Below are 27,044 nucleotides of genomic sequence, written 5' to 3'. Positions count from 1 at the left end.
TTATCATATCAAGTGTCATTTGGCAGATATTTATAGCACAAAAAAAGCGAAACAAAACATTTCAAATCAGAAGGTTGTGTTGCATTTGTGTCGACTTTAGCCATTATTTGATACCTGTCTTCTCATTGGTCAAGCGTTCCGTGTGTAACACCTGATTGGCTGCGGAGCATGTCCATCAAAAATCTAATCCCGCCCCCACTGCCAGCGACTTCCGCTTCTGTGTCAACCCTACTAGGCTACACAGTAAATTACTGCTCATCTCTGTGGACTTGTCAAAACAGTCTCCCCGGACACACCGCCGAGGTAAGACGAGGGACATTTTATCTCTCCGTCCACGGGCTCCTGATGTGTCTTTCCCCCCCGCTGGTTTAGCTTTGCATTTTTTTTGTGAATATTGTGTTGCTAGCTGTGCTAAGTTAGCCACCTATTTGTTTAGCCTTCCCGCTAACATCACTGCTGGCTGTCAAAAAGCGTCTCTGGCGTCCTGTCAGAGTCGGGACCGTCAGCTTGTTGTTGTTGTTGTGCTGCAGGATAAACAGCTCCCGGTATGTTTGTTTACTCACCTCGCTCTCATTAAAACTGTCAAGTTTTAATTTGTCAAGCTAGACCAGCTGCTAGACTGTATGCGCTGCTGTTAGCAAGCAAAGAGTGGACGGGTAGCATATTTGAGGATGGGTCCTTCCTATTGGCACTTGGCTTACACAGTTATGTGGCGAGATGTTAAGCAGTGACTCATTCAAGAGCCATATTTGATACATTAATGTTTAACTGCTGCTAGTGTTTGGGGTCTTTCCATTATGCCAGCAAACAGCACTAGTAAGTAATCTGGTATAACAGGAGTACAACTGATGGTTGAAATATATGCAATAGAGCACTTATGTACGTATGTAAACCTGCAGCAGCAACAGCAGCAGCTCTTATCTCAGACAAGGTGTAGGTTAAAATCACCTCCTGTCTCATCTCCTGTCCCCCTGCCTGTTTGGCTCACTGCCTCCATCCCATGCCCATTTACATCTGAGTCACAGGGAGAGAGACTAAACTAAAAGCTTTGTCTTTGAACGCTGGGGCACTGGAGGTCATTGACACCAAGGTTTGCACTGACACAGCAGCAGGCTGTTTATCTGCTCTCCCTGACATACGTATCAAAGAGAGAGGCTGCTCTGCTGCTACTGCACTGCTGCATCAACTGGCCTCGAAGTGATCATGCCAGGGGGCAAAAAGTGCTTAAACACCCAGATTGGGGGTTATCCTGTTGTTTGTGCAATTTGATAATGTTTTGACTACCAACTGGGTTCATTGCATTACAACTGCAGGCAATAATGAGTGAGGAAATGGTGCTGAAGGTTGAGATACTTTACCAGACAGTGAATGCATCATTTATTAGAAATACTGGTTTTTACAGTACTAAAAATTAAACTTTCAGTGATGTAGAAATTATTACAAGGCTGTCACCGATTTTTAAAGAAAGAGACTCTGATTTTATTCTTTTTATTTTATTTCATGAGACACCAGTCTGTGTCTTTCGGGTATTAGGAGCTCCAGAGAATAACCTGCGCCATTGTCATTTTGTTTTGCGTCTTCCTCCCAAAGGTGCTTTGATTACCGCCGTTGTTAGTTGCTATGCTGATGGTCTCCATTCGAAAAGGAAGTCTGCATTGTATTGTTGGATTACCTCGAGTGAGGCAATTATGCATAGATGAGATGATTTTTCTTTGTTGATGTAGTGACTAACACCTTTTTAAAAGATTTTCCAATTCTGCAATACATATATTTTTGAGGTCTGCGGTTGAGTTTAAGGGGAACAGGAAAGAGATTTTGCAAGGCATGTCCTAAAAGCCGGGTTTCAACACAGTGGACAGGGATGTTGCAGTAAGGGCAGGACCAACACACACTAAAGAAATGCAACACAAGTAGAGACATGAATTAGAGAATTTATTACCCAAGTTGTAATTTTTTGTTCTTGAAATGACTGGTAAACACAAAATAAAGTATTTAATGTACAGGTTTTCATAGGTTTCTCATGCACTTTTGCAGCTCTATAGTTAATGTTATCCTTTTGTGCATCTTATATCTGCAGTGTGTCGGTCGCCACTTGGGGATTAGCCAAAGTTTGAGTTAACACTAGTCCAGGCAACCATCCAGGCAACAGAGAAACAATACCGTATGTATAATTTATAACAGAGAGCGGGTAGCCAACCAGCAGCCTGTGTGATGTACAGCCCTTGTATTGTTTTGCGTTGCTCTGCGTTGTTTGCCTCATGGTCATAGGGCGTGCACGCTGGTCAGCAGGGACTAGAGCAAGCTGGCTGCAGATGCACCATTATATCATGGCTGCCGGCCAATAATGAATAAGTAATAGCCTAATGATAACGATCTGTTACTATTTTCCTGTTTGTGTTAGTCTGGTTGTGACATCATTGTCATAACGTAGTTCCTTAATTCTCTGCCATTGATGCGTTTGGTTTGTTGTAAAGGGTAAATGCAGCTCTACCTGTGTTTTTGTGCATACAGATATGAACTCAGTTACGGTTTGGTGGTGTGATATCTACATAGGCTTTGTGGCTGCAACTGATGTGCTCTTCCTTAGTTACTTCTTGCGTATCAGTATTATGGGTGACCATATACTCGGATTGCAAGAAGTGTGTCTGGTCAGTTCAGTTTTTGCTTTTAGTTGTCATGTTGAAGTCTGTTTACTGACAGCAAAGATAAAATCGGCAAACAGAGGTCAGTCCGCTAAAGGATGGTTCTCAGTATTGTTCTCCTTTTCAGTAAAAACGCTAGTAATCATTTTGTCATCAAAGTTGCACAAATTTGCTGTTCCTTCCTCATGAGTACTCATTACATCATAGTCATTAAAACAGTATAGGTTTAGGAGCACACCAAGCCTCAAGCTCTGCCCTCTCTTTGATTGCAGCTACATACTGTACCAAGTGTGTAGTAAGGTTTTTGTGAATGTAACTTTCGGGGTGTGGCGTTATCGCTACACAAATCTGTCCTCTGGCACAGATGCTGATAAACACCTGCCAAAGTTGTGCCGTCTTGAACACGCGCATAGATTCACAAGGTGGAAACAATAGCATCTGTTGTCACGGCTACTGATCATAAATCCATTCCTGCACAGTGGTTATCTCCAGCAAGATGACCAAAACACTGACTCAAAAATCCAGCTGAACTAGACTTTCACAGTTGAACCAGTCACAAACAATGCCGATCACAAAACTATGTGTTTGTGCACAGGTTTTTATATGCACTTTACTACAGGAGTGTCTCTGTTTGTGTTCGAGGGTGGTGGACAGACACGCTGAAGAAGTTTCGAGGGAAGATGCTGCCTGGCCTGAAAAGAAAAGTCACCCCAACAGGTTTTGCCTCCTTGCAGGTGTCGGTGCTGCTGACTCATGCCACGCTGAGCGGTCGTTTGTGTAGGTGTGAGACTGTGCTCAGCAAATCCCACCCAGGATGAGACACTTCTTTTTTTGTTCCCAGGAGGTTTACGCTGCGTTCCTGAAGAGGCAGACTCATCACTTCGGCCAGAGGCAGAAGCGCAGTCCTCTGCATGAAGATTAGGCTCAGAGTCGAGTTATAGAAATCAAAAGAAATCAATGCATGGTGAGGGGCGGCACAGTGATGCAGTGGTTAGCACTGCTTTATCGTCAGATCTAAGTCTCTTTCAGTCATATCAGTATCAGCATTGACAAAGAATAAACTTTTTTTGTGCCTCAAACTTTGCAGATGAACTGCAAGCTGCCTGGGCTTAATTTAGAAACGATGTCCTTGCATTGGTTGATCCACTAGAGAAAAATAATTTTAGTGTTGGCTTCATTCAGTTTGTGGTTCTCTCTTTTATATACGTTTGCTCCACACAACACTGTAGGACTGACGGGGGCTTGTAAAAGTGTCATTATTCATTATAGGCTTTTGACCTTTTATTAGTTGGTTGTACTGAGTTTACTACAGAAAATCTGTTTAGGTAAATAATATGAGGGATATCGGCCGATTGATTGGACTTATCAGCATTTTTCACTCCTAAAAATCAGTCAGGCCATAGTTGTCTCACAGCAAGAAGGTTCTGGGATCGAGCCCTTTGCCCGGCTTTGCTGTCTGGAGTTTGCATGTTTCTCTCTGAACCTGTGTGGATTGTCTCCAGGTTCATGTTATTTGTTGATGACACCGTGGGCGTGCAGATAAGTGGGACAACTGATGGATGGATGGATGGTCTCATTTGACAACGAAGGATTTGACTCAGACGCCATCCCTCAAAGCTGTTTTTGGAGTTGTTATTAGTTTTTATTTATCAGTAGGAATGTAAATTCAGGGGTTGACATGTTAATATCATCCATGTGCGCGTGTGTCTTTGTCATGTAGTTTCTTCATTCAAGGCTGAAGATCTGCTGCAGTGTTCAGTCACCATCTCTGATGAAGGGTTAAAGTTTGTGCTGTTTACTTTTGTTTTTTTTGCTTATGTTTTGCTTCAGTGTGAAACAAAAACAAAAGATACTGGAAAAGGGTCATTTATCACCTTCCCCAGCTGCAGCAGTGACTGCACAGTGTGTGATTTCTGCCGTCGTTTGACTTTTATTTTTTACATTTTGCTGAGCCGTTGTTAACGCAGCCACTGATGCGAGTCCTCTCTCCGCTGACCAGGACAGATGTTGTTGACCTGTGCGCTCCACGCTTTCCTGCACATCGCTGCAGTCAGTCAGTGGATATTAACTCTGACAGGGTTCGTCGTCTTGTGATTGAGGTCAAGTGAATGTGATTTCATACTTGTGGTTAAACTCTAATGAAATGTCTTTTGTGGGCTATATTGACATTCAAACTCACTCGGTAAAGATCTGGTGATATGTGCTGCATTTCCATTTCTACTCCCACTCAGTCGTGTCGTGCCCCCCATATACAGGAACTGAGCAGAGCTGTTTACTTTATATATTACTTACAGGCTATTGCTATGGCACAGAATCAGTTTCCTGCTTATTACATTTTTTTAAACATATTTTTTCTCATCCTGAAAACAGGAACATCTGAGCTTTTACTGATTTGTAAATTATATTTCTATGTAAGCACCCGATCTTTCTTTATCATGGCTGTGATTACTATAAATTTTGATATTTAGATACATTTAAATGTAGATTTTCTATGAAGAATGTACCACTTGCATTAGTGCAGTTTTGTTTTCAGTTCACCTGCATCTGACTCTGCAGAGCACAACCTCCTAACTCCTCTCTCCCCCTGGTCTTGGTCCTGGTTTTCTCCTCTGCACAATTGAGTGTTCAGACAGTAGCTCGGCAGAAAGCTGCTCTGTGCTGGACTCCCTCTGACACAGTGGCCTGTCTGTGCCTCTTTTTCATAACGTTGCCTCTCAGGCTGTATTCACATCCTGCCTCCCTCTCTCTCTCTGTGGGAGCGTCAGATCAAGCCCTTTCCCTCCATCCGAGACTCAGGCCTGCAGCTGTAACCTAAAGCCCTTGCTCGCCGGTGGAAGTTAATGAAACGAAACACGGTCTCTGCAGAATCAGTGGCTCAGACACAAAGTTTAATAGAAAACATAACAGTGAAAAATGTAAAGTTACCTGATATATGTCGGCAAGACGAAAGTTAAGTGCAAGTGTCTCCTGTTGTCCAGGTGATACTCCAAAAAAACATATTGTGATTATCTTGGCAGATAATGTGATTCAGTTTCAAAACTACAATGGCACTGGGGGCTCAACACACTGCAGCTTAAGAAAACACATGCAAAGAAATGACTAATGCAAAGCTACTAGTGGTGCGTATCTGAATCATGTGATATTGCCGAAATTCACCTCATTCTCAAACGCCACTAACAGGTAGACATCTTCACAACTCCGAAAGTCAAGAAACATAAAGCGCACCAGCTGGGTCCGTCACTTTTTAGTGTAGCTGGAAACCCTTCGTAGTGCTGTGAGTTTTTGTAGAGCATGTGTTGTGTAACTGATGAAGTTCTTTTTGGTCATTTTCAATAATTTTAACATTTTTATTTTCACATATTTGTTTTTTTATCATGATGATGTAATTTTTCTTGTTGTATGTCTGGAGAACATGATCTGCAGACCGTGGCATCTCTGTAGCACCACAGCGCTAACGCTTGGGGGGCTAGTGCTACCAATGCACAACAATGTGACATGTAACAATGTTACATGTACCTTTATCAGAAAATACATCTCCTGCAATTACAACATTGCCTTCTGTTATGTTTTGATAGATTGTGCAGCTCTACTCCAGACCTATGGATATCATTAAATTCATAACAGTGTGTGTGTGATTAAGCCATTGGCTGTAAGCTGACAAAGCCAAATGGTGGGTATTTTCTCCCCGTTTCCTATTGTGTGATGTTTAAATGTTGCTGAACAGACCTGCAGAGGTGACAGTGGAGACACATTTGTCGTAGTGTTGATGCCAGTGGTGACCAGTTTGTGAAGACATGTCACACCCTTGTTGCTGCCATTTCCAGGTGTTTTGCCAGTGACATTCAGCCAGATGTGTCCTAAGTGTGACCTACTGTATGGGCCCACCGTGGCCTCCTGTCTGATTTTAAATGGCCTCTAAAAGAGAAATTCTTTAATGGTTCCAGGACCATCAAAAGCTCCTTCTCCTTTTCCCTTTCTTGAATTTGAGAAAAATGCCTGCAGTGGAAAAGGATCAGTTGTTGAGAGGCCACAGACATTGGTTTCAGATAACCTAAATTAAATTCCTGTCATTGTTGATAGTTTTTGGTTGGTAAAATCTGTTTCACAGCTTCTGCTCATCGTTCATCTGAAACTGACTTGTGGTATGAGTTTCATGGTGTGCAGTCATGTGGTCATAGGTGTGCCACCTATTGAGATACAGTAGGTGTGTGTGTGAGGACAATAAAGAAGTGTGTATAAGTGTGAGTGTATCTGTGTATCAGTACCAGGCTCTGACTCACACAGCAACAGCTCTCGTCTATATGGACGTTTTGACCAGAGACACTGACAATTAGACCTGCTTGGACCTGAGGCACATTGGTAGGTTTGCCTCGGAGGTTCTGACTGATCACATTATTGGTTTTCTTTCTTTTTCCGATTTAGTTTGTAAAGAGGCGGCAGAATGAACAGATGAGGCCTGTGGAGTTTGGTAGATAAATGCTAACATGCAAATAATACAGTCATCTTACTATAAACTAGTTATTCCTGAGGTTCAACTCCTCGTTTTCACTATTAGAACAAATCTTAGGTTAAAGTTACTTTTATATTTTTTGATGTTTTTTTTGACTGGGTTCAAACTGTTTTGCTGGATCTAGTTACCTTGTGATGTGTGTGATGTATCATTTTAGCATTTTTTCATCTTTTGTTTGTTCATTGAAGAAAATAAGTTTTATAGATGAGGAGGTTCGGTGACAGCAGATTGACTCCGTGTCCGCCCCAGTTTGAGGTTACTTGTGATAGGTTCTGTCCCAGTATGGAGGTGTGTGTGTGCCTGTGGTGTGTTCATGGTGCCATGTCTGTCATGGTTACGTAACGGCTCACGGGCGTCTGAGAAACAGTGAGTGATATGATCTGAGAGTCTGTTGCAGCCAATCAGGGGGCTCTCCTCTCTCTCTCCCCCTGTCTGTGAAGTAACTATCTGTACAGTTATGAAAGGATTAACAGGTTAAGACACAACATGGATTTAAATGCAACAGCCTCAGCCTAATTAAACTGTATGTCATGTCTTTTACAAATAATAAGAGAGGAATCATTTATGATAATATAGCTAATTGAGATTAAGGTCTTAGATCTTGGTTCCTGTCTCTTTTCAAACATACAAACCTAATTATCCTCATGTGGTGTGTGGCCGCTCAGCTTCAGAAACACTTAGCCTAAAGCAGCAGAAACTGTTTCACATCTCTCAAAGGCCGTGAGTGGCCCGAGGGCTGCACTTTGACCAGCAGTCTCATACTTTTTTCACCACATAATCGGAAGGAATTTTCTTATGATCTGCTTCGTTTCTCTTTTGCACACCAGCTTTGCCGCCGTGTGTGTTCTCAATAGGCTGTGTGTTGTGTTGTGTGTGTGTGTGTGTGTGTGTGTGTGTCTGATTCAGGGACTTTCTGCTGGAGCCTGATGCATCATGTTGCTTCATATAGAAATCGTCTAGTGACTCCCGTTCCTGTCGGACCTTTGCTGGAGGCAGCGTGTTATGAGATTAGAGTGAACACAGTTGAATCAGTTACAAGCTGCATAAAGGAGAAATCGCACATAGAAAATGATCAGTTGTCGTCAATAAATAGAGCTTTTACAACTAGGATAGGCGGCCATACCGAGAAATGCTGGAGAAATTTTTGCAAGATGAACAATTCATAGTATTGATTCATTAAAATGTGACCTGCCTCGCTCATAGCTGAGTTACAGTAGCTGGTTGTGCAGACGCTGCACTGTAGAACCTGCAGGGCTACATTTTCTTGTTGTCTCGTCGATGACATAATGGGTTACCACCAGGGGTTAATTGCATTAAACCGTTGTCAAATATTGATTACAGGTTGTTTTCAGAATTTATAGCACAGCATGTGTTTTCTTAAGCTGCAGTGTGTTTAGCTCTAAGGGCAGCCGTAATTTTGTGATTTCAACTATATTTCGATCAGTTGTGCAGCTCCGGTCACAGGCTAAGTGAGAAATTTCGCATGCGTGTTTGTGACGCCTGTTTCAGATCTTTAATATTGACAACAAAGTTTCACTGAAGTGGCTTTATTCTTGGTATGAATGGATCCTATACTGTAGTTCTGCGGCAGCAGGATTGTAAAGCGATGACCAAAACGGTGAGCCTGCAATAACCCATGCAAATCAGGTTTTCAGCCATGTTTGCTGAGTTCACAGATATAACTCAGCCTCTTTTACACAGTAAGGGAGTTTGCTGTTTCAGCTCAGACTCACCTGAGAGCTCAGTCATGAAGGAAAATGTTTCCCTTTAGGACAGCAGAAATCATAGCAACAAAGGAAGCACATATGTTTATTTAAATGTATTTATTGCATGTCACCCCTATTCAATACATACCCATATGAAATAGTAACATATAGTCTATTCTGTCACCTAATGATAACACTATATTCAGCATTTTGAGCATTTGTGAGTAAAAGAATAAGCCTAATTTGGTGTAAGTGAATATTTGTCATGGTGACCTCTGGTTTTATTATGCAGATATAGAACACTGAGTCCTGCAACACTGATGCACAAAAAATATGTGCGATAAGAGTTATCACAGTCGAAGGCTCGGTCATGTTTTGATTCACAAGCCGTCATCTCGTCCTGTAGAAGCAGAAATGAGTTTGGGGAAGCTCAGAGTAAAGCAGAGACACATTTTAAAAGCTCTTTAAAGTTGGATCGTCATTTCCTCCAATCTGGAGTTAAAAAATGCTCTTGGTGATGTTTTAAATTTTGGGCGTACTCGTTTACGTGATTATGAGAGCACAGGAAATATCAGGCTTTGTGGTGTGCAGTAGATCTCTTGGCTGGATATCCTGATAGACTGATAAACAGTCAACTCCCTTTTTAAGTGGGATCAACCTCATTCTGTTTGAGGCTGGGGTTCACCATGTTTTTATCTTTAAACCAGATTAAATTGGTTCTAATTGAAACTCTGCACCAAACTATCTCAAAATGAAGAAAGATTAAATTTGAACATCACTTTAAAGTCAGTTTAGTTCAAACTGCGATCTCTGGTTAACTTTAAGGAGATTGAGAGACAGACTCATCCCACCCCTTGCTTTATGGGGCACCTCCCCCTCTCTCATATACTAACTAGGTCCTGACAGCTTGCAGATTATTTATATTTATTTATTTAATTCTAATTGTTGATACGTATGCACACTTGTTCCTATTGATTAAACTCTTAAATTTTGCTTTATTAAACCGAGTTAAATTGAAATGGTGCAACAGTAATTGGCTTAATTTTAAACCTGGATTTATTCTTTTAAACCTAGTTTTACTAAACTCTGATTACAGTTGACATTTGATAAGATTAAACCTTGTTGTTGCAAATCAATCCATTCTGAATGTTGTTTGAATGGGTTAATGTTAGAGCTAAACACAACTTTATTTATCTATTTCATTAATCCACATCAAGCACCTCATTATAAATTCATAGGCAGAACCCCCCCCTCCCCAAAAAAAGATTCATTGCACAGTGAATATCAACTGTTAAAACAATGGATACCTGCTTGTTATCCATCTTGTCCACCTTATCGATCGTGGACGCTGAGGACAAAGTTCACCTGTGTGCTGAAGGCGTTACCTGCGTCTGGCAAAGGTAAAAAGCTCCCACTGTGTGGAGAGCAGCCGAGAGGGAAGGAGCACCGTTTTACCTCAGATACAGGATTTCACCTTCAGAAAGGTGAAACTTGTCCAAGTTAGCTGTTTCTTATGGGATTTAATCACACTGCAGGTATGTTAAGATGGTTCATTTGCTGGTTTAATTCTGATGGTGCAGGTGCAGGTGAAGGAATGTGGACTGTGGATGGTAACCTATCTTAGATTTGCAAAAATGTGCATGCAAGGTACGTTGAATATATTATTGCCTAAAACGTAAACAACAGAAGCTGTAAGAAGGGAGACTATTGGATTTCTGCTTTGCATTTATGTAAAAATATCATGAGTCAGGAAAAAATATGGTCTGAACTGAAAGGATATGCTGCAAAAATAATGAAATCTAACATGGTTTACTTGTGGAAACAGGACATTAATACATTCAATTGAGATTTACTGTGTTTTTGGAACAAGCCTTGTGCTGGTAACAGTGATTGAGCATGTGAGTCAGTATTTGTTGTATTGCTGTGTGTTAAACCCCAGTTTGGTTTCCTCCTTTTTGTGTTACTGAGATCTGAGGTGTGTGGATTAAAGCAGTGAGAGATTCAACTGTACCGAGTCGAGTGTCTGTCCACTCAATGGCCTCACAGTTTTCCTTAATTCACTTTCACAGTTCAGTACCATTAATTTCATTTCAAGTTATTAATCATTTGTTATTAGGTGAAAGTGTATATTTTTTCTGCCACAAATAGATAACCAGTAAAGTGTGTTGTTATGCAAACAAAAGAAATAAATCATCAGTACTTTCAGATGATTTGATTTTTTAATGATCTTTCCATATTCTACAACACATAAATAGGCCAATTGAAGTAATATTAAAATGTTGTTTAGTGGATAAATAATGTGAGGTTCTAATGGAGATTGTTGTGTGTCGTTGGGAATGAGTTAAATGAAGAGGACTTTGTTTTGGTAGATAGATTCAGAAAGAGAGATAGATAGATATACATGTTTGAAATTGAATGGTGGCCAATTGAAAATCTTGTTAACCTGTTAGCATCACTTTACCACGCAGAACGCTGTGATACAACAGTGTTAAAGCCACTTAAAGTACATGATTTTAAACCCAATTTGGCCAAATGCTAAGGTGATGCTGATTTCGGGAAGGCCAATCAAACTAAAACGTTTTCAATAGAATATTTGTAATAAAAGTGCAAGAATGCTAACTGCTAACATGAACACACTGGCCAACATCTAACACTCATAGCCATATCCTATTGTTGTGCTATTAGCTCACTCTTCTTCTTCAATGTGACAGACTCGACTTACAAACAACAGAATATATTTGGATCAACGCTGCCAGTCCAATGAATTACATCAATATATGACCTGATACCAATATCGTATCAAATCGGTCCCATCTTTACATAAACAGATATTGCTTAGTAGTGATTTGGTTAAATCTCAGGATGATTGTTAGTTGTGCTGACTTTTCTTGCGAAGAACCAAATATAACTGTTGAAACGCACCTTGTTATTTTGGGGTTTTGAGAATCAGAGGTGATTCTGGGTCAGCAGCTGAAAACTTTGAACAGCCAATGTACCAAACAGGAGGTAACAAAGACCCAGAATGCCTGTGACAGTGGCGTCCCGATTATGTAACTACTGGACTAGAAAACTCTCTGTTTGCACTCAGTGGGCCATGATAGACGAGCTTGTTGCTCAGCCACACTAAGCAGATTTTCATTTGGTAGCCAGGACGGCTTGGAATGAGCCTCTGCACTTTTGTGCCATCTGAACTGTTGCAACTGCTGCTGCCTGCGGAGGGACGGTAGTGTCTGTGATGAAAATGTACACAGTCTGCTCAGCACTTTAGAGTCTGACTTCAGTCTAACCACAGGGGATGTTTCTGTGTGTGAACTGAAATTAGTTGGACGTAGTCAGAGTCTAAAATAACACTCAGGCATCTGATCTACCAAGCTGCTCTTAAGCTGCAGGGAAGAGGAGGAGCGCTTCCAATACACTGTGTTGCCTCCATTACAGCCAATGAACTACTGTGATCACAGGTGTCATTGTTACTGAAGGAGGCAGAGGAAGAACTGAATACAAGGCAGCGGTAACTGCTAAAGAAGGTATCACATCTGAATGAAATGTTGACAACAGAAACACCTGCAACTGGAAACAAGATGATACTCGTCCTGCAGCACAGCAACAACAGTCCTATGAAGAAATAAAGGGTTTTCACACTGTGAAATGCTATATAGTTGAAATGATTACAGGAAGGGCCGCACGATATGCACAAAACATCATGTTATTATTCTTTGTGCAGATACTGTGCTTGTGATTTCAGTGTGAATGGTTTTTGCTCAATTTTAAATTAATGATGTACTGTTTGTTGGGTCTTGTACCAAACAAACATTTTCCATTATGTCTTGAGAATATGATTTGTTGCTCCGGGCGTCTTTGTAGCAACACAACATTTAAAGTACTTTTCAGACAAAGCTGTGTTTATAGAATCAGATATAGGTGATATAGTATTATAGTTAACACGTTGACTAATACCCAATCGAGATATTTTTCATTGTGTTTGTTTACATCCTTTCATTGGATTAATCATTTAAAGATGTGTTTTTATTTCTCTACAGGTTACTAAATTTGCCTCATTAATCAAAGTCAACGAACTCAAACCACTCCACCTGCACCGACTGATCCCCTGGTGTCACTCATCTGTCATCAAACTGTCCAGCATCAGCAGCGTCAGCAGCAGTGCAAGGTTTCTTTACGACGTTCCCTGGACATTGGATGAATATTGTGCTGTTGCTGTGGTGACACTGCAGAGGGACCTTGATTGACAGGTCTCCCTCCTCCAGAGGAGCTGTGAGGGGCCATCCCCCCGAAAGGAACATGTGCTAGAGATTGAACATCTTTCCTGAACGACTGGTCAGCTTTGACGCTTGAAGATGAACAATGAGGATGAGTTCTACGACGCCGTCACAGGTGAATAAAATATATATTTTTTTAAAAATTTTCATATATTGAAGTTTTTGTGAACTTTGTATGCCATATTTTCCCGTCTTGGTCCTCTTAAGAGACAAAATCAAGATAGAGATCAAGATTTTTCAAGATCAAGTTAGCATCATTAAATTCCCTGTTTGGTTTGAGCCAATTAAATACAATCCTTTTATTTTGAAAGGTTTAGAAATTTATTTTGAAAGATCAGTGGCATGGTGCCATTAATTTCATTAGTCACTGCTCATTAATCATTAGTTGTTAGGTGAAAACCTAAATAAAACTTCTATGCCAAAAATAAATTTAAAAAAATCAACGGACATCATCAAGCTTAATCACTCTCAGCTTCATCGGCACCATCATCAATGTCAATATTTTATTACATTTTAATATTTAATAGTCTATAATTTGTGTTTGTTTATTAAAGTTATATTGAAATATGGAGGTACTTCAAACTACACGTTTTTCCCCTGTGAGCCTTTAACATGTTCATCCAACAAGTCAGTGTTCAGTTTAATGTACGACTAGTAATGAACCAGGGTGACTAATTGTAGTTAACAGTTCACATCAAATACATCAGACCTGCAATTAAAACTAATTTTTGACAGAATTTTGTGATTTGACAGTTTAACATGTTTATTAGGGGATGGGTTATGGTGGAACTGTTTGTTCTGCAGGAGGCTGTCAGTCCTGATGAAATGGCCTGCTTTGTATAAAAGTGTGTAATGGAACCTGACCTGCCTCAGTCTGATGATTAGTTCAATAATTCAGAGGTCAGCTGTCACAACAGTCGCGTCAACAGCTCCCTGAATTCTGTCAGTGTTCGGTCAAATTCACACCTCATGCCAAGTAGTGATAAGATTTTTGTAAAAATCCAGTTTTGCCAGCAGTGACTACGAAAGGATGGAGTGAAGGTATCTTGAGGAACTAATGACCATGTCTTCCTCCTCTTTTATTTAATTAATGGTCTATTAGTGGTTTCATATTTCTGCTCCTGTGAAGAGATTAGATGAGCATAGTTGTCAGAGGCGACACCCATGGGACACCATGCTAATGCTAATGTTATGGTTGCAACACAGGCTCGGATGTCCACACATCAGCCAATTAGAAATGCATGTGATTAATGCAAATCCTGGAGAGCTGTAATGTACTCTTTAATATTGTGCTCTTTACCTGTTAATGAGTCTAAATGACTCAGGAACACACACCTGGCTGGTACCTGTTTGACGTCACTGTGATGGCTGTGTGGGTGTGTTTGCTCAGCATGAATCAGACATTTGATTTATTTTAAGCTGTGGTTAAAGGCCCCACCTTGAGATGAGTTCACCGAGACGCCAGCCTGCAGTGTTTACATTCTGACCCCCACCTACCACCAATTCACACACTAACATATAAGTGTGTGTATGTCTGTGTATTAGATTCTTCCCCCCAATTCTCTCCATCCTTTAGGATTGTTGTGTTGTGTTTTACACATAGCAAAAATTGTCTCTCAATTGTCACTCATGATATAATTTTTATTTTTTACAATTGATTTTGCTTTAAATTTAAACAATAACTAGTGTATTGAATGTATTTTACAGAAATTCATTGTAACTATTGCAAATACTCCAACAGGATGTCTTTGATGTCTTTAATTAATATGGCTACACTATGACAATTCATGTATGTATGTACTGTGTGGTTGAAAGAGATTTTAATCAATCAATGCTTGGTGCTGTGCCAGTTTCAATGTAAATAGTTTCAGGTAATCAAGTAAATATGCCAGTCAGACTCAGACAAGAAGTTCCTCATGCAAAGCAGTATGCAAATGAGTGGCATTGTGTGTGACTGTCTAATGCTGTGGACCAAACACTGATCTCTAATCATCTGCCAGTAAAATCTGATGCCTCTGTGATGTTTATTAGCGTCTTTTAGCTGTTATGTTTAAATACACAGGTGAGTTAAGAGGTCTTTGTGCACAGATTGTTGCTTCGTCTCCTCTGAGATTTACCGGAGATATAACTTGATGTCACTTATTGTCTCCTAAGGCCTGGATTCAGACGAGTCGTACGAAGGCGTGTCCGAGGCCAGTTTCAAAGACGCGCTGGTGTTTGATGGCAGCAGTCAGAAAGACAACGGATCAGTGCCTCAGGAGAACGGCATCAAGAAACACAGGTGCTGCAGCATTCCTGCACCACATTCCACCTGCACACACCTGAGCGTGTGTGTGTGTGTGTGTGTGTGTGTGTTTGTATTTTCACAACTGCATTATGTCCAGAAACTATTTAAAACCTCCTCCTTCTGAACACAGCACAATGAACTTGGGCAGAGCAAACAACATGAATTTAAGATTTCAAGAGTGAGCTGCAGCCATGAAATAAGTTTTTATAGTGATAAGTAGCAGTTGGTGGTATTAACAGTATTGAAAATACAGCGGGGTGAATTCCATGTGACTGATAGAGCAGCTCTAAAGTAGTAATGACATGAAGGCAGCAGTGCAGCAGTAGTAGCAGCGTTAATAGCAACACAGGGCGGCGCAGTGGTTAGCACTGCCCCCAGTTTCCATATCCTCCCTGTACGTGCATGGGTTCATCTCTGTGTTCTGCAGTTTACTCCCACAGGCCAAACACATGCACAATAGACTCTAAATTGCCCACAGGTGTGAATGTGTGTGTTGTTCGTGTCGAGCCTACAGTATATGTCGACCCTGCAGTGGACTAGAGACATGTCCAAGTTGAACCCCAAGCCAGCGCTCTGTCAACTGGGGTTGGCTCCAGCCCTCCAGTAGAGCCAATGGATGGATTCATGTATGTTATATGAGGCTTGTGCAGCCTGATTTTATTGTACATCATGAAAAAAGGGTTTTTTGATAGATCGATGATGTAAAGGTGCTTTTTTCGTGCAGTTTTGCCCAATAAATGTTTTTGAATACTTCTGAAACCTTTGCACCGTAAGAAGCATTTACACAAGAACTTTAAGATCAATGAATTTACTGTGATATACACCATTACAGTCTCTGCTTCATATTATACCTTGATACATTTTGGACCAGACCATCCATCCCCAGTTTATTAGGAGATTATACTGCATTTACACATGTGTGGAAATGCTCATAACTGATCCGAACGCTGTTATTGTAGCAATGAAAAAAAGAAATGAACACTTTGCTGCAAGCTGAAAAGTTTAATTTACTATTTCTGCATTTCTAATGTAGTGTGTATCCACTGAAGTTGTGATCTCATTAATGAGGACTGGGTGACAGCTGCTTCAGAGCACGTGTGATTAACACTCTGCACAAGTGTCTGGTTTCTCAGAGCGAATTTCAGCAATAAACTTGAAGAGATGTGTTTCTCACTCTGTGAGCCGTGTGATCTGATCTAGATTGTGAAATATTAATGTGTCTTTTCAAAGGAGAAGGCTGAAGCCCTCTCTGTGGCTGTCACTGACTTTATTCACTCAGACATAAAAGCATTTGACTTTTGCTGCAAACTTATATCTCACAGCAGTTAACGACAAACAGAGCGGGAACTTTTTCTCTCTGAGCTGCGTGTTTGCAGAGTCTCTCTCTCTCTCTGTGTATCCTCGGCCCTGTACAGACCGGACGGACCACATGCTGTGTTTATCTACTGTACAACCTTCGTTTTTATTCTGACCAGATCAGATACTGATGGTACCGACCAACGAGACGGTGACGACAGAAGTCTGAGCTCCTGTATCAGCATCATCTCTGCAAACATGTTGGTTTAGATACAAACAATTCTGAAAAAAAAACCTTTATGTGTTTTAGGAAGTTGTTGGATGATTTTTAGGCGTAAGATCTGAATTTTCCAGAAAACACCAAGTGTGTGTGTGTGTTTGTGTGTGTGGTACTGGTGAAGCTCTTCATTCATTCTTATTTTCTTTCATTTCAGAAAGTCGTTACCTGCACCCATGTTTTCCAGAAACACAGTCAGTGTCTGGAGTATCCTGAAAAAATGCATCGGATTGGTAAGGACTCACAGATCAAATAACAATGATTACCTTTATTTATTTAAATCGATTTCTAAGTTTATTTCATCCATTGACCGACCAAAAACAGTTAAATGCGGACACAAGATCTCAAATCTTGTAAGAAAAGGAGATGAAAGAATAATTCATTCATTCATTCATTCATTCATCACCTTTACCGGTATTTATTCAGGGGGGCCATACTTAAAAGATCTGAAGCTCACTAGGCTAGATAGGTAGAGTGGAAGTTTTTTTAGTAATAATAATTGAAGATAATCGGCCGCTGTTTTACAAGACAATGTACTCACAAAGCAAATAATTAAATAATATCAAATTAAAAATAGCTGCAGGTCCATCCTAACCTTCAAAGGTTCAAACCCATCCAAGCCCTTTGTTTGTTCCAGGTTATAGTTCATTTTAGACCAAAATGATTCACCTGTCGGAACAAAACTTAACCAAAACATTTCATTGTATTTCCTCAACACACTGGCTTCAGTTGTCTTTTTTTTTTTACACACAACATTTCTGGCTTGTGTTGAAAAAGTTGGAATTATTATGTAAAACACAATGATTTGTTTACCTTTAAAGGTGTACAGAAATGGCTGTTTGTCCTGTTTGTCGCGCCCGGTCGCGCCGAGTTGTCACGAGCTGCAACACGAGTTTACCCGAGTAGGGAAAACGAATTTGATTGGTCGTTATCGAGCGGGCGGGATATTCAAAGCTTGGGGCGAGACCGAGCTCCGTGTGTGTGTGCGTGTCTCAGATGTTTGAATGACGGATTACGGATCCAATATCAGTGGCTGATGAATCGTGTACAGGCTGACGTATAATCCGTGCGCCTCCATTATCCAATGCGAAAAAAAAAATACACACTTTCATCCCGGATTTACTCAAAAATAGAATTTTGCACAAAGTTTGGCCTACAACGTCTGAAAGATGAGTTATCACATAAATTTTATGATCCAGAGTGGGCTCAAATTCAGTTTTCTTTTCTGTACACCTTTAAGTAATATTGTGATTATTCAGCAATTCTGTTTTATTCTTTTCTTTCTGGAAAATACTTTGTAATGTTGTTAAGAAAAGTGCTATTTAAATAATGTTTGTTATCATATTAGAGCATCCAGTTTACTTTTCTGTTGAATTGGTTGGATTCAGTCAGATGGAGAAGGAGTGTGGTAAAGAAATTCAAGCGATTGTGAATGTGTTTTTTATAAATGATGAAGTGCAGACCGGACGTTTTTCACTCCTCAGGAACTCTCCAAGATCACAATGCCGATCGTCTTCAATGAGCCTCTGAGCTTCCTGCAGAGAATAACAGAATACATGGAACACACTTACCTCATCAACAGAGCCTGTTCACTGCCCGACTCTATAGAGCGCATGCAGGTCAGACACACACACACACACACACACACACACACACACACACACACACACACACACACACACACACACACACACACACACACACACACACACACACCACTCATGGGTTATTATTTTAAATCTACACTTGTATGAAAAAGCTTGATGTTGTTTTTGAGTGCCAATCAAGTTCAGACACATTTTAATTTCAGATAACAATATTGTTATCGAAGAGAACAGAATAGCTCTAATGTCATTCTATGTTAAATTAAAAATGAAAACACACCTTGACATTCATGCAGTTGCACAGTCAGACACACACCTCACCAATACAACAATTCAATGTGTATGATAACAATTCAATAATCACATTTTATTTTATTTGCATAAAAAAACTAAACAAAAAACTCACTATACAGTACATTGAACAATGTCCACGGAGCCTCACAAATAACTTCTATTTTCGCCTCTGACATGTTCAGTTAACAACAATTAGTGTCAAGAAGAAACTAATTCTGTAAACACACACAAACACTGAAACACTGATTGTGTGTCTTCAGGCTGTAGCTGCTTTTGCTGTGTCAGCAGTCGCGTCTCAGTGGGACAGAACTGGAAAGCCCTTCAACCCTCTGCTGGGAGAGACCTATGAACTCACCAGGTACACACGCACATACACACAAACACACACACACACACACACACACACACACACTGGTTTTAACAGTGTATTAATCATCTGTTTTCCCTCCTGTCTTCCACAGACAGGATCAGGGCTTCCGGCTCATATCGGAGCAGGTATCCCATCATCCCCCGATCAGTGCCTTCCATGCAGAGAGTCTGGTCGGGGACTTTGTCTTCCACGGCTCCATCTACCCCAAACTCAAGTACTGGGGCAAGAGTGTGGAGGCGGAGCCTAAAGGGATCATCACACTAGAACTACTCAAGTGAGTCTAAGAGGGAGGCATTTGAAAATATGAACATGTTATAATTTCCTGTCCCGCCGGCCGCCTCTTTTGTCCTCTTGTTCCTTCATATTGTTTTATTTTCCTCCCCATCCCCCATATCCGTCTCTCCGTCTCTCTCTCTCTCTCTCTCTCTTTTGTTCCTCCCCCAATCCCTGCCCTCGGCCCTCCAGGCACAACGAGGCGTACACATGGAGCAACCCATACTGCTGTGTACACAACATCATCCTAGGCAAACTGTGGATCGAGCAGTACGGCACAGTGGAGATAGTCAACCACAGGTGGGTCACACACAGCGTTTATTCTGACAAAAACAGAAAAAACGGATTGTGGTTACTCGGATGACAGACAGACAGCTGACAAACACACAGATGATCGTATAGTGTTTTTAGTTATATATTTAAAAAAAAAAAATTGATTAATCTTATTTTCTTGCATAAACAACCATGAACCTATTATTTTAAAGCAGATATCAGCTTCACGGCCGTTTCGGCTAATGCTGCGTTCAAGGCAGGCTTTTGAAACCGTAAGTTACAGCTTCAAGTCACAACTACGACTTGGTAGCGTTCCAGGTAACCCGTAGCTCGTGTTTTTACCATCCTGTTGTCTGTGAAAGTTCCCTATAACGGCCACTCGTAACTTCCGACCCGTGAACTCGTACCAGATCGAACTGGTATGACTTCACAGGAAAGAAAAACACAAAGTACGAGTTTCTTTGAACGCACCATGAGTTAGCAGCCCCCGCCCTTGTCAGGCATCAATTGGTCCTCGTGCTACGTCACCACATTCACGCGCATCCCTTGGCTGCACACACAGCCCTTCATGCCGTTCTCTCTCCTCATTGGATAACACTTGTATCCCACAAGGAAAATTTTCTCCTCGGGTTACAGCAGAGCAGAGTGACGGAGAGACTCGTGTTTAGGCTGAAATACTTCATGTAAGTGATTGCTGACGGAAAATAGGACTATTTAGGACTTATATTAACAAAAACATTCCACTGATATCTGCTTTAAACAGAGAAAAGAAAATACACACATACACATGTGTGTCAGGTGGAAAGGTCTCACTTCTACTAATGACAGACTTGGTGTGGCCTGAACACGTTTATTGAATCAGTCACTGTTTTGGATAAAACCTGTGCTACGTTCAATTATGATAATAACGTGTCGCAAGTTTCTTCTAACACCTCTGTGTTTTTAGGGGGCGCTTGATTGTCTCGTGTCGTGTTTTTGCATCCTGTGCAGCCCTGTAAGATAGATGTAAATGAATAAGATATCAAGCTATTTGTGCTTTCTATGACAAACTAGGTCTTCTCCACACTCAGATGAGCAGTAGTGGCTGGTGTTGGTGGTGTTGGTTGTCAGCAGGTCATCAGGACCCGACAAACAACTGTGCTGTGTTTTGTCTCCTGAGTCGTGGAGTTCAGTTCAGATGCGGCAGAGCGAAGCTCCAGAGCCGTCACTTACTGAGTCATAATGTTTCTCACTGTTTACTCTGATGCTCGTTTGCTCCCCCGTCTCTTCAAACAAACCCAGGGCGACTTTCTAAAGCTTTTTAAAAACCTTTATTTATCCAGTGAAGCTCACAGGCTCTACTTTTCCCTGTTTCATAGCCGTGCACTGTTGGTTTCCTCCTGAAAACCTCGCACTCCTGCTGAAGAGACATTAACGTTTCTATTGTTTGAACATAGAGTTTTCCTATGAACTGGTTCTTTTTTCTCCCGCAGCACTGGAGACAAGTGTGTGTTGAATTTCAAGCCCTGTGGGATGTTTGGCAAAGAACTGCACAAAGTGGAGGGATACATCCAGGACAAGAGGTCAGAGGTCACGCCTACATCAACCATAGTTATTATTTTCTACAATTTGAAGTTTCATCAAACTTCTTCCTTTTACCTCCTTGTTTTTCCATCACACAAATGTTTTCTCTTCTCTGACTGTTCCTCTTCTTCCTCACTCATTTTTTTCTTCCTCAAACCACTTCCTCTTTCCTCTCCATGTTTTGTCTTCATCCTGCTTTTCGCCTCTCGTGTTTCCTCATCTCATCCCTCTTCCTCCCATTCTTCCTGGGCTCCTTCTTCCTCCCTCCCTCCGTCTCCAGTAAAAAGAAGCGCTGTGTGATCTATGGGAAGTGGACCGAGTGCATGTGGAGCGTCGACCCTCAGACCTACGAGACCCACAAGAAGTCAGAGAAGAAAGGTGACGGCAAGAAGCATAAAAATGTGAGTTTGCACCTAAAACCGTGTCTTTTCTTACTGTTATGAAACTGTAAATTCTGTCTCTGCTTGTTTTAAATGAGGATTTCTACATAACAGTGTTGTGTTGCTTCTATTTCACCCAAATTTTGAAAATAATTGGGCTGTTTTTAAATACATTTCAGGGTTAGTGTCAATTGATTTGTTTTCTTCTTCTCTTGATTTTGTGTGGGTGTCCTCAGCGTTTCAGTTTGGTCTCATCCAGGTAACCCCCCCACCCCCCACCCCCCAGGCCTCAGCTGTAATCTGCTTGGTTATTCATAGTTCAGCGTAATAGCTGCAGAATTGTGTATAGAAACAGTATAAATGATTAATTTATGTATTGAATTATGTATTTGAATTCATGAGGAGTCAAAGTGAAACGTGTTGTTTACAGGATGAGCCGCACCGAGCCGACAACGATGATGCAGACGACATGCCCGAAGTCCAGGAGACGGTGTGTGTTGTACCAGGAAGCACTCTGCTGTGGAGGATAGACTCCAGACCAGCACACTCCGCTACGGTATAAACATGACCACACACACACACACACATACGCACAGAGCAAAAAACACACAGGATGGCAAATCACACACATCACACTCAGCCCATTAAGTGCTGTGAAAAAAGAGATGTAAACTTGTGTCGGAGGTGCAGAGTCAGAGGTGGAGAATCAGAGTTTATGATTCAGGTTCAGATTTTACTCATCCCAACAGCACTCTGAGCAGGCTGAGTTTTATTTATGAGTCTCTCCTTGGTTCAGTCCAAATCCTACCTGTGTAAATTTCTCCAGAGACCCACGAGTCTTTCTGCCCTGTGTTCATACAATGTCTTCAAACTGTCTCCACCTCGTGTCTTCACTGAACTGAAGAACAGAACATTTAGTTTTTCCGCCTCCTCTGGAGCACTTTTCTTAACCATGTGTTGCTTCACAAAAAGATAAAATTAAACAACAAAACAGTAAAAAAAAAAAACAGTAGAATTCAAATCAAAATTCAAACAGAAATGAAAGCTTTCATGAAAAGGAAGATTTTAAAAATGTGATTAAAAAGCAGAAACAGATTCAGACCTGATCTGGGCAGAAACGTTTACACTGGTTTGTCAGTATTCTTCCTGTAATAAATGATTAATTAATTCCTTATTTATTGATATGTTAAGATGGAGGAAGATCACATCAGCAGTGAATCGGCTGATTTCACAGTCAAAGCACAAATATAATCAATAAGCTGTTGTCAGTGCGTTTTCTTGACAAGGGAACAGGAAGATATGATGTTTTCCAGATAAATGTGCACAGACACACACACACACATACATACACATTTACAAACATAATCTCACCGTCTTCCTCCTTGTCCACCTCCTCCTCCTGCAGATGTACAACTTCACTAACTTTGCGGTGACTCTGAACGAGCTGGAGCCAGGCATGGAGTCCACGCTGGCCCCCTCCGACTGTCGTTTCAGGCCTGACATCAGAGCCATGGAGAATGGAAACATGGGTAATTAGATTTAAAAATGTCATCAGTGTTAAAAGTGTCTTTCAGTGCAACCCTGCAGAAACATTTCCTCTCCTCGTCTCCTCAGAAAAAGAAATAAAAAGTTAACAGAGGAGTCACAAATGTCATTTTGACTTTTCACTGAAGCTTCTCGTCAGTTGTTGAATAATTAACTAATGTAGAAACCTGAAGGTGTCACTGACGCCCCAGTGAGAGTTTAATAGTCAGACGACACTGCCCCCTGCTGGACGTCTGTAGAGTGTTTATGACTTAATTAACTCTATGTGGCCTGGTTGCAACTGTGCAGATGAAGCCAGCAGAGAGAAGGAGAGACTGGAGGAGAAACAGAGAGCAGCTAGGAAGGACAGAGCCAAGAGTGAAGAGGAGTGGTCGACCAGGTAGGACACAGCTGCCCACAACGATGCACAAGAACAAGAATGCAGCTTCTTCTTCCTCTTCTTTGTCTTCGTCTTCCGCTTATTCTTTGTTTTCTTCTTCCTCTTCAACTTTATTTTTTCCCCCCTTTGTTCTTCTTCCTCTTCCCCTTCTCCTTCTTCTTTTTCTCCTTCCTTTTCTCTTTTTATCTTCTTCAACTTTTTTCTTCAACTTTCTTCTTCCTCTTCTTCTATTAAAACTAAAATCATATTAAATTAGACCTAATGTTTCTGGAACCTTTTGTTTAATCTCGTTCTTCTAGAGAATCTGAGAAATATCTGGACAGTTTTACATAATACAAAATATTAAAAAAACAAACAAAAAAAACAAGTGAAACAACACAAATCAGACTTTAAGAATTGTAACAAGCAGTTGGAAAAAAAAATAAAAACAAAAATAAGAAGAGAGAAGAATCTAAAAACTGAGAATGGTGGTGTATCGCCCTGAGTCTGACCTTTGACCCGTGTTTAACCTTCAGGTGGTTCCAGTCGGGCACCAACCCGTACACCAGCCTGCAGGACTGGATCTACACTGGTGGATACTTCAACAGGAACTACCAGGACCTGCCCGACATTTACTGAGAGAGGGAGAGCCTTCATCCTCCTCCTCTTCCTCCTCCTGCAGTGAGCTGCCTCACAAATTGGAGCGAAACGTTCAGAACCCACAAACCAACCTTTACCGTCGTCGTCTTCATCGTCATCATCTTCGAACTGACACAAAGAGACCGTCACTTCTCTGAAACTGTGTCCTGCTTGATCTTCATCATCCATGAATCCACCGCACTCTTCCTCTCATCATCTTCATCCCATCGCCTGTCGACCAGCAGACGTTTCCCACCTCTCTGCCCCCCGACCACCTGTAGAGCACAATAACCCCACCACTGACCCTCCCCACTGGGGGCAGAGAGCTGGGCCGCCACTCACGAGTCCAATCTGAATGTTCTGTCTTTATAATCACAGCAGAGTCATGAATGAAGCGAAGCAGCGCAAGGTCGTCACGGTGACAGATTGATGGACACAGTCGGTCACCCAGTCAACAGGGAAATCAGGGATGTGAACGCTCCTTTGACTGAAGATCATGGACCTTTTTTTTCTTTTTTGGAAACTTTTAAAGACTCAAATCCTTAAAAAAAGAAAAAGAAAAATATATAGTATATATAAATATATATATATATATATATATATAATGACCTCATACTCTGAGAATGAGAGGATAAAGAATTTATCTGTTGGTCGAGAAATCGAATGAAGCATGAGTGTCATTACTGTCCCTGTGTCATATCCTCGAGCATTTAGCCGCCACTGTTTAACCACTGTCCCATTAACCTTCAGCTTCAGCTTCATGTAACAGAGTGAATGAGTGAGACACGGAACAGAGACAGAGGTGTTTCCTCGAATGTGCAGCTTGAGACAGGACCAGAAAAACCAGAAAAAGCATGTGACGACTACGACGACTCGACTGGAAGCAAATCGTCCTGGAGCTGAATGTACAGAAACATCCCGTGTCCACGTGTCTCCACATCTGGAATCGTACAACACCAGGAATGAGCTACATCGACATCACGACTGTGACTGCAGCTGCTCGGTAGCTTCATCCTAATGTTACAAAAGAAACACACTGTCAGTATTTTCTTTGATTCCAGTTGAGCAGGACACGCGGGTTTCCACTCAGACGTGAGGTGGAAATCAAGATGTAAGATCTGAGGTTTATGGGCTGGATACCAGAGAGAACACAGGAGTGAATCTTTCATTTTATCAGACATTGATTAAGTGTAACCGCTGAAGTGATATCAACATATTGTCAAACATTCCTCTCGGTGGGATGCTTTTATTATTCAGATTAAATAATAAATCCAAACTTAAATAAAGAATAAAAATCCCTTTTTATCTGTCGCTTTGCTGAGTCGTCACCACTCACTCCTCACTTCACCTGTCTGCACTGGTCCAGACTGAACATCGTGTCATCCAGGATGCATCATGTTAGACTGTTTAATGGATGGTGAATGTGCCACAAATCTAATGAAAAGGATCCACACGTGTTTATTTTGAATGTTAACACTCCCACCCCCCCGCAGCTGGATGTCCAGATGTTTCAGATGTGTTGTGTTTTTATCTGTGCATTCAGGAGCTCAGACGTATTTGATGATACGGCTCTATGCAACATGAACAGTATGTCTCATCTGTTTTTCTACAGTAGCTTTACACCCCCCCACCCACACATACACACAGCCTCAGCTCGGATAATAACGACTTTGCCTTCCTAGTTAATCTTAATATATTATATTTCAGATGATTAATAAAAATGATTACAACTTGTTGAACTACTTGGCACTACAGGCAGCCTCGTGTCACATCTTAGATCAATTTAACTTTACATTTCTGTGTCATGTCCATGTTTCCATGTCATGTTTAGTGCCCAGATTATTAATATTAATTCTTTTTTGAGCTTCATTCCCTTGTTTTTTCCTCTTTTTTTTATTCATGTGTTTTATTTATAATGTTTGAGGTTTTACGAAAGAATTGAGTTGTTTTTTCTTTTTCTTTCTTTTCCAGTTTCCTGTCACTTAAATCTGACACGTTTTGATAGAGCAGAACAGCGTATTGTCAGGACTTGATGTGAACATCTTTCACCAGCTTAACACTCAACATTTGACTGTTACCGTTACATCTCTAAGATTTACCAGCCAGAGCAGTTGGAAGACGGACTGTTTTGTATTCACAGTGAAAATCCAGAATCTAGTTACTTTCACGTCCAGATAATAAGTTCATGTCATTCAAAATGTTGTCACACAAACACTACTCAAGTTGCAATCAACTGCTGGTCAAATGCAACAGTAAGAAATTGATCGAAACAGGAACAAAAAAAGAAGAAAAACAATAGTTAGACTGTAAATTAACTGGATCTGGTGAAACGGTCCGAGCGGCTTGTAAACATATGTAACGGTTCCATTCATCTGTGCTGATTCAGACTACCAGTTACAAGACTAACGGCCTGCCTGTCATTAAACTGTAGACGTAGGTTTTTATGTTGCTTTGAGTGTTGGTTCTTCCTACAAAATAAAATGACTTCTGTTGAGTTTTGCCCTCCATCTCTTGGACTGTATGATGTGGTTGTTGATGTTATATATGTGTACACAAGTGTTGCACAGAAGTAATCACAAGCAAAATGGCATATTATTTTGTGCAATTGATTTATTTTTATAGTATTTAAGCTGGGTTTTTTTTTTTTTTTTTGTTGGTGAGAACATTGTAACAGATGTTTTATTTTGAGGTGGGGGACTGTCGGGGTTGTATCCATAACTGTGGACAGCTTGGTAGATTAATGAAAGGGGGAA

The 27,044-nt window shown here is 40.9% G+C and overlaps 1 protein-coding gene across 1 annotated transcript; it reads left to right on the top strand.

The window, feature by feature from the left end:
• The first annotated feature begins 209 nt into the window (after nt 1–209).
• Nucleotides 210–27,037, top strand: LOC310989045 (oxysterol-binding protein-related protein 2-like). The gene is made up of 14 exons (XM_083975925.1): nt 210–303; nt 12,896–13,247; nt 15,287–15,413; nt 17,150–17,225; nt 18,477–18,611; nt 19,151–19,248; nt 19,352–19,534; nt 19,726–19,833; nt 21,279–21,368; nt 21,650–21,770; nt 22,180–22,305; nt 23,155–23,278; nt 23,583–23,673; nt 24,189–27,037. Exons 2-14 carry the CDS (start codon nt 13,211–13,213, stop codon nt 24,289–24,291), a joined length of 1,419 nt encoding a protein of 472 aa, XP_083832051.1. The 5' UTR covers nt 210–303; nt 12,896–13,210; the 3' UTR covers nt 24,292–27,037.
• The last annotated feature ends 7 nt before the right edge of the window (nt 27,038–27,044 follow it).

This window comes from Trachurus trachurus, assembly GCF_905171665.1.
Source record: "Trachurus trachurus genome assembly, chromosome: 7".
In the NCBI taxonomy this organism is placed as follows: domain Eukaryota; kingdom Metazoa; phylum Chordata; class Actinopteri; order Carangiformes; family Carangidae; genus Trachurus; species Trachurus trachurus.
Note: the sequence above shows the minus strand (reverse complement) of the source record. Positions and strands in the feature narration are given on the sequence as shown.

What these genes read in the sequence shown, in the direction of transcription:
- LOC310989045 (XM_083975925.1), top strand. Translation starts at nt 13,211, where the DNA reads ATGAACAATGAGGATGAGTTCTACGACGCCGTCACAG. An exon ending in TGAAAAAATGCATCGGATTG is followed by an intron (nt 17,226 to 18,476) that starts GTAAGGACTCAC and finishes TTCACTCCTCAG; the next exon opens with GAACTCTCCAAGATCACAAT. An exon ending in ACTCTATAGAGCGCATGCAG is followed by an intron (nt 18,612 to 19,150) that starts GTCAGACACACA and finishes GTGTGTCTTCAG; the next exon opens with GCTGTAGCTGCTTTTGCTGT.